Raw genomic sequence first — 7,453 nt, 5'->3', positions numbered from 1 at the left:
TAGTTGGGCCCCCTTTTCACAGTTGGTGTCTAACCTGGCAAATTCTGTACTAAAGCACAGGATGACATCATATTATGGCACACTTATATAATTTACAAGGTCAGTGGACCACATTTGGAGGAAACGCTGAAAATAAATGATGTGGTTTAGAGCATATCGCTTTACTAAGCCGTGATGCCGCAGGCTCCACACCCTTGATTCGAGTGGCTTGTTCAGAGACGAGAATCTGGTGAAACACAGGCTTTAACAGATTAATAATGTGCGTCATTATTGGAAATGCCTGACACTGAGTAATAAGGGGTTATATTTTAGCACATCTGTTCAGCTCAGGAATGTCTTCCAGAGACCTTAATCTCATATGATCCTCTCCAGTCCTGTTTTCACTGCAAGCTTTTCATTTCTAATTTTTCCCAGCTTCACGTTGTTCCTCATCATTACTGATAAGGATTAGAGGTTAATCTGTTACACTATGCTGAGATTACGAGCCAGCTGTGTAGTAATTTTCCATTGATAGAGAGTTTTTATTCTGGCTCACATGAATGGAAGCGCTTCCGTTCCTCGCATCGCCCTCTACCGGCGGAACGGAGACTCGCGGGACCCCGTGTCGTCACATCTGGCAAGTCTTCTCGGTTACTCGAGTGACGTCACAAGCACGTGCTCCGTATAAAAGCAGCAGTCCAGCGCTGGCGGGGGAAGACAGTAGCACTGGCAGCATCAGAGCACTAACAGTGCGCTCCGTCAAACCGTTCGCTTCCGGGAGATCAGCGCTTCTCAATAAAACACAGGCTTAACCGAAGGAGTACATTCCTCCTGTGGATCTAAACTTATAATAATAGTGATGGCAGTTACTCAGGCTGGATGTGACTTGACATACTGCAGGATGAGGGGCATCGTGTCTGTTCTTACCGGTACGTCTCACCAGTTAAACTGGTGTCTAATGGATTTCGTTTGCATATTATTATTATTATTATTATTATTATTTGTATTTATTTATTTGAGAAAAGGATTCAATATGTCAAATATGTGAAAAAGGAAAAACTAAATCACTTGAAAGGATAGAAATACATGCTTTTTATAGTGTGTAAAATACGTTTTTTGTGTGTGTTGTAGTCAATTTTTAGACATAACTTTACAATTATTATTAGTAGTAGTATTATCCATGCAAAATGATTGCATGATTAAAAATCTTGAATTTGTCGGGTTTAAATATTTTTATAGTGTTTTATTAAATGATGTGGTTCCATGAGAGCGATAGAAATGATCGTTCTTGATAAACAGCAGATCTGTATACAGTGAGCAGTGCGGTCTGTTGTGTAACACTGACGCTGTTCTTGACATTAAACCATTTCACACGCAACCTTTTGAATCACGGCACCTAAAAAAAAAACAAAAACAAAAAACAAAAACCTTTTCTGGCAGACTTGACTGCAGGTGATTATTTTATCGATATTCTTTATGATTTCGAAGGGTTTCCCATCACATATGGTTGACAGTTCATTCAGTTCAAATGCAGGGTGCTAGTGACGTCAGCTGTGGGTTTCCTTCTGACCTAAATGCTTGTTTTGTTTCTTCTTCTTCTTCAGCTTTTATTAAAGAAAGGAAGATGGGCTTAAACGACTTCATCCAGAAGCTTGTTTCCAACCCTCCCATCTGTCAGCAGTAAGTATCCCAATATTTAATAATTTGAACATGGAAATAAAAAATTGCATGATGCTTTTACAATTACAAATAGATGTGTGAAACGAAAAGGGCATAATCAACAAATAAGAGAAAATATGATTTCCGTTTCAAAATCAGTAAGAAAGTGGTTGAGGAAAATTCCATCCTTCATTCATAAAGGCAACCCGGTGACCTGTAATGTATTTATCTAGGCCTTCATTGAGGGACTGAACTGGAGGATGTAATCCCATCATCTAAGTTTAGCTGTGCAGTCTGCTAATTGTGTAGGTTAATCTGTACCGGCGAGATAAAGCCAAGCACCAGAATAGTGTTCCACGAAAAGCATCTGCTGAGGCCGCCGCTTGGCCGCAGTAAGCACCTTTGAGAAAATCCCTATGTCCCCTAGACGAGGATAAGCGTCTAATTCAATTAAGTGCGGCCCATTTGGTTTTAGAGTCATTCAGGTCGGACCAGCGGAAAATTTCTCACCGCGTCATCTCTACCCTCCATATGCTCCACAATATTAATCCAGGGAGGTTGTAAAAGGTTGAGATTCTTGTCAGGTCTTGAAAAAGAAATGTTGAATTTCCAATAAACCTGAAACAGCCCCTCATAAACGTCACCAACACTGCCATCTATCTGCCTGCAAACGCACTACAGGATAATGAATGAATGAATGAATGAATAGTATTCATTTAAAGGAAAGTTCTGTATTAAATGCATTAAAAAAACATTTTAACTAATTTTAAAGAGATTTTGAAACAAATCCACTTATTTGATTTTATTTGAAATATGTTGGGCAGTCATTGCATAATCATGCTCCTATAGATTTCCATTGTTTTATTCAAACTGTGGGTCTTGAACAAAGTTAACTCTCTGAAATCAAATCCATATAATTTTTTTATCTTGTTTCTTCAGTGCCGAGGTTGATTCGTTCTTAAAAATCGATGAGAACCAGAATGAGGAGCTGGAGGAGAGTCACCTGTGTTTGACCAACCCCAGGAGCTCTTTGGCTGAGGAGACTCAGTACGTAGTTCCTCCGTTGTTTGTTTGGTTAACTGGATTCCTGTCAGCCAGGCAGCTTGTTGTGTGCATTACTAATGTTGTTTCATTTCCTTAACAGGATCAAACCTTCAGATTTTGACTACTTAAAGATCATTGGCAAGGGGAGCTTTGGAAAGGTGGGCACAGACAGCATTTTTTATACGGCCAACATTTATGTCATATCTTCAAGTGAGAATGCTAACGGCATCCTATTTCACAGGTTCTGCTCGCAAGGCACAAGGAAAATGAGCAATACTATGCTGTGAAAGTACTGCAGAAGAAAATCATTCTGAAAAAGAAAGAGGTAAGACCCAATGCAGTGTTCACATATAGGTGTGAAAGCACTTTGCCGCAATTGCTGTATAGTAACAGTCAACACTTAATATGTTTTTCAGCAAAAGCATATCATGGCAGAAAGGAATGTATTAATGAAAAATATCAAGCATCCGTTCCTGGTGGGGCTGCACTACTCTTTCCAAACCACAGACAAACTGTATTTTGTGCTAGACTACGTCAATGGAGGCGAGGTTAGTAAATAATGCATTCATATATAACTCAAAAGAAGCCGCACCTCAGCTCAAAATAGCTGACTGACTTTCTATGTTATTTTCTCCTGCAGCTGTTCTACCACCTCCAGCGTGAGCGGGTGTTTCTGGAGCCCAGGGCAAGGTTTTATGCTGCTGAAATCGCTAGTGCACTCGGTTACCTCCACTCACTGCACATAGTTTACAGGTATGCGATTGGCTGAAGTGCCCCTGGCAGAGCCATAGTTCTCAATTCTGTTTATTATAATGGGGTCTTACCATTTTCTGTCAATTTTCACAGAGACCTAAAGCCAGAGAACATCCTCCTGGACTCTCAGGGCCACATTGTGTTGACAGATTTTGGTCTATGCAAAGAAGGACTGGAACCCAACGGCACAACCACAACGTTCTGTGGAACTCCTGAGGTCAGTTGTTCATGAATAGATTAACCCTTGTAAAAAAGAAGTGTATCGTTTACATGTAATCTACATGTTTAATACAATTTTCTTTGAATTTGCAATCAGCATGCAATTAAGCATTCTAAAAACATTACATTAAGTTCACATTTAAGTATATTCTTTTATTTTTTATATAAATTGTAGTTTTTAAAAGTACATTAACACAAGATAACTCAAAACAGTGTTTTGAAATATATATATATTTTTTATACTTTTTCAACAGTACTTGGCTCCCGAGGTGCTTCAGAAACAGGCATATGATCGTACAGTGGACTGGTGGTGCCTGGGATCAGTGCTGTTTGAGATGCTGTATGGACTGGTGAGGAAGACCTATCAAGTCTTTTACCTGAAAAATGACTAGGTCAACTGTAGCAAAGGATATATTTATTTATTATGAATTTATTTCTCTGTCTGTTTTTCTAGCCTCCATTCTACAGTCGCAACACAGCCGAGATGTACAGCAACATCCTTCACAAGCCTCTAGTTCTGAAGCCTAATGTGTCCAACGCTGGCCGAGAGCTGCTGGAGGGTCTGCTGCACAAGGACCGTACCAAGAGACTGGGGTCCAAAGATGATTTTGTAAGTGGACACTACACACCTGTGCCACATGCATACATTTTGTTTTGCTGAGATTCTTATTTTGCAGATTCTTATAAAAGCTTTTACTTTTTTTGGTAGCTGGAAATAAAGTTCCATAGCTTTTTCTCACCCATCAACTGGGACGACCTCATGGCCAAAAAGATCATGCCTCCTTTCATTCCTACAGTGGTAAGTTAACTCTTTACCTGCAAAGGTTAAATTATAAGTAATTTAAAGAACATTGTTAAAATATTTAAAATGTATTTTATTTTTATAAAATGTAATTGCAACTTCATTATTACAAATGTATAAAGTTAAATACGTGACATGCCACGTTTAAACAAAACTATCTTAGTTTACCGTACATCATTCTCAATAAAAGGTGGTAACATCAAGATAAATATTTCTGATTGGGTATTTAATAAATTCTCTCTTTATTGAATCTACAGACTGGTCCCACTGACCTCCGGCACTTTGACCCAGAGTTCACACACTTACCGGTGTCGACCTCCCTGTGCAACACCGATCACCTGCATGTGACCAGCAGCGTACGGGAGGCTGCCGGAGCGTTCCCAGGCTTTTCTTACGGTCCCCCGGCTGACCATGCCTTCCAGTAATGGCTTCCATGACCCTCCAGAACATCCATTCCAGCATCACTAGACGCATCCAGAAGAAAGACCACAGTGTGGGACACTTAGCTCTTCTGGTGTATTTGCATGCACGACCTCTCATCACAAGGGACACTCGTGCATTACCAGAAGGAATGTATGACATTGTAGGACACAAACTACAGTAATAACAACTTCCAGAAAAGATGCAATGTATGCCAATGGATGCAGAGAGGACACAAGCTCCTACAGAGAGAGATTTTAGAAGTGCCTAAGAGTTTAACTGATGATCTGTGGAAAAATACAGGCATTTGTACAACAAACTATTGCTTGCCAGAGACCGTGGCACCATCTTTTATTTTGATCTTTTATATTTGATCAAAATGTCTATGGATGATGTTTTTTTTTAATTGCATTTTTCATGCATCATTGCACAGTGGAGGTAAAGGATCAAGAAAAGTACAAAATACAACCCCCACCAGTACAAGAGGATCCACAGGCTGTCCGACTCAAATATCAATACATTTTTACTGAATACATTCATCTTCTTCCTATTGACAATTGTTAATTTAATAACTGCATTATTTATCACCTCATTATATTAGTGTGGTTTAGCTTAACTCTTCAGTCCTACTTAAAACTTCCTAAGCTACGTTTAGGTTTATATTAGAAGGAAAATTAGCTAAACAAGGCTTTTAGCTGTGATTATTTGTCTGAATGACTAGAATGCATCCTGTGTTCCTCCTAAAGTCAATATTTTTTCTTACAAGTACTTTCTTACCCTTTTTTTTTCTCCAATGCCAGCACTTTTATACAAAATGCCAGACACTGTGTTTCCTGGGAAGACAATTTTAGTAGTCGCACATCACATTCTGTTACATTTAGTGAGATGGATGTATGTTGTATATGTCTGTTTATCATTGATATCTGATGTGATTGCTGTCCTTTGCAAACACAGCATGTGGATTAGATTGTATTGAAACCTTTGCATCATGTACAGAAGTTATGTGGGATTTTTGCTGTTGTTCAAATTGTGCCTGTACAGCTAATTTATGTACATTGTGATACATTTCCATGTGTGTCTATCATTCCTGTCTGTATCGCTCTGGGTTGGACAGGGACATGGAATGCTGTGCAATAGAAATGGTGACTTGATAGAGACATGAACAATTTGTCATGGGACGACTGAGTGGTATCGGCTTAATGAAGGAGAGGGGTTTGGATGCCCTCATGAAACGCATCCCGGTTTTAATTGTAATATACAGCATATCATTGGACCAATAATGCGCTATACATTGTTCTTTAGATAACTACAAACATGGCAATATGCATAAAGTTTATTTTCTTCCATTTTTGGAAGTTATTCATATATTTTATATTTTTCCATGTATATTTATTTACATGTTGCAAATTTTACCTCGAATGATCAGAGTATTAAATTCTTAGAACAATGAAATATTGAGAATGATGTATATGAATGCAAAATAAATATGTACAAATGAAACCGTATGTCTTAGTGTACTTATTCCTCACCTTAGATTTGAGGTTTAATTTCCAATGCATTGATTTTGCTTATTGTTCACACTGGGATCTGCACCAGCATCTTCGCAACCCTTCATAGAACAAGTCATTTGGAAAATGGATGGATGAGAGGAATCTTTTGTACAGTATATACATGAAACATCTATCTAGCTGGAGATGCTGCAGAGGGTAGTGGGTTGCTGCTGTTTGAGTCTTTTTTGACAGAAGTACTATGCTCACCAAGGTTTTATTTATTTGATCAAAAATACAGCAAAAAAGTCATATTGTGAATTATAACTTCAAATCACAGTTTTAAATAATTTTATATATATTAATTTTTTATTTAGTTTGTGATGAAAGCTGAATTTTCCGCATCATTATTCCAGTTTTTTAGTGTCATAATCTTTCAGAAAACATTATATTATGTTGATTACTGTTGGCTAGATATTATTCCTTCTTGTGTTTTAATTCAGGTTTTGAATGTCTCTATCAACAGTGAACAGGAGTTTAATAGATCGTATTATAGTTTGTTATATTTTAAGTAAGCTCTGGTTTAAATTCCTAAAGCTAAAATAGTGGAGAAGTTTGTTTATAATGAGCTTTCTAAATTTTACATTTTGACCAATTTTAATCAGGATTTATCTTCTCTGCCCCATCTCCTTTGGGGTTCCTCAGGGTTCTATTTTAGGCCGTTTTGTTTTCTTTATATATGCTTCCATTGGGATTAATTTGTCAATGTTGCATATTATTGCTGTGCAGATGACAGCTGTATCAACCTTTACAGTGTAAAAATAACTCATACTAAATTTCTGCTAGGTTGTTTGGATCACATTAGGAGGTGGATGGCTCTTAATATCCTTCAGTTTAATGATTCAAAATCTGAAGTGGTGGTTTTGGGCCCAACAATTAATTAACCACCTTAGTCCTCTATCCACTAATTTAAATATTCAGGAGGAAACCATAGGGCTATTACTAAAATACGTTTATTATGATTTGTAATAACTTGAGAGAGACAGATCAGGTCAAGATGAGGAAATTTACTCAGGAGGAACCAGCAGCA

The 7,453-nt window shown here is 37.9% G+C and overlaps 1 protein-coding gene across 1 annotated transcript; it reads left to right on the top strand.

The window, feature by feature from the left end:
* Window positions 1-681: 681 nt before the first annotated feature.
* Window positions 682-6,361, top strand: si:ch211-195b13.1 (STKc_SGK domain-containing protein). Its single transcript, XM_059556746.1, has 12 exons — window positions 682-908; window positions 1,584-1,659; window positions 2,578-2,685; window positions 2,783-2,840; window positions 2,924-3,007; window positions 3,099-3,230; window positions 3,323-3,435; window positions 3,529-3,652; window positions 3,909-4,004; window positions 4,109-4,264; window positions 4,364-4,453; window positions 4,714-6,361. Exons 1-12 carry the CDS (start codon window positions 839-841, stop codon window positions 4,879-4,881), a joined length of 1,275 nt encoding a protein of 424 aa, XP_059412729.1. The 5' UTR covers window positions 682-838; the 3' UTR covers window positions 4,882-6,361.
* Window positions 6,362-7,453: the final 1,092 nt, after the last annotated feature.

This window comes from Carassius carassius, chromosome 8 (assembly GCF_963082965.1).
Source record: "Carassius carassius chromosome 8, fCarCar2.1, whole genome shotgun sequence".
Taxonomy (NCBI): domain Eukaryota; kingdom Metazoa; phylum Chordata; class Actinopteri; order Cypriniformes; family Cyprinidae; genus Carassius; species Carassius carassius.
Note: the sequence above shows the minus strand (reverse complement) of the source record. Positions and strands in the feature narration are given on the sequence as shown.

Excerpts from the sequence above, each read along its gene's own strand:
- si:ch211-195b13.1 (XM_059556746.1), top strand. The coding sequence starts at position 839 with ATGGCAGTTACTCAGGCTGGATGTGACTTGACATACTGCAGGATGAGG. Across the intron at positions 3,436-3,528 it reads TCACTGCACATAGTTTACAG|AGACCTAAAGCCAGAGAACA; the intron begins GTATGCGATTGG and ends CAATTTTCACAG. Across the intron at positions 3,653-3,908 it reads CGTTCTGTGGAACTCCTGAG|TACTTGGCTCCCGAGGTGCT; the intron begins GTCAGTTGTTCA and ends CTTTTTCAACAG.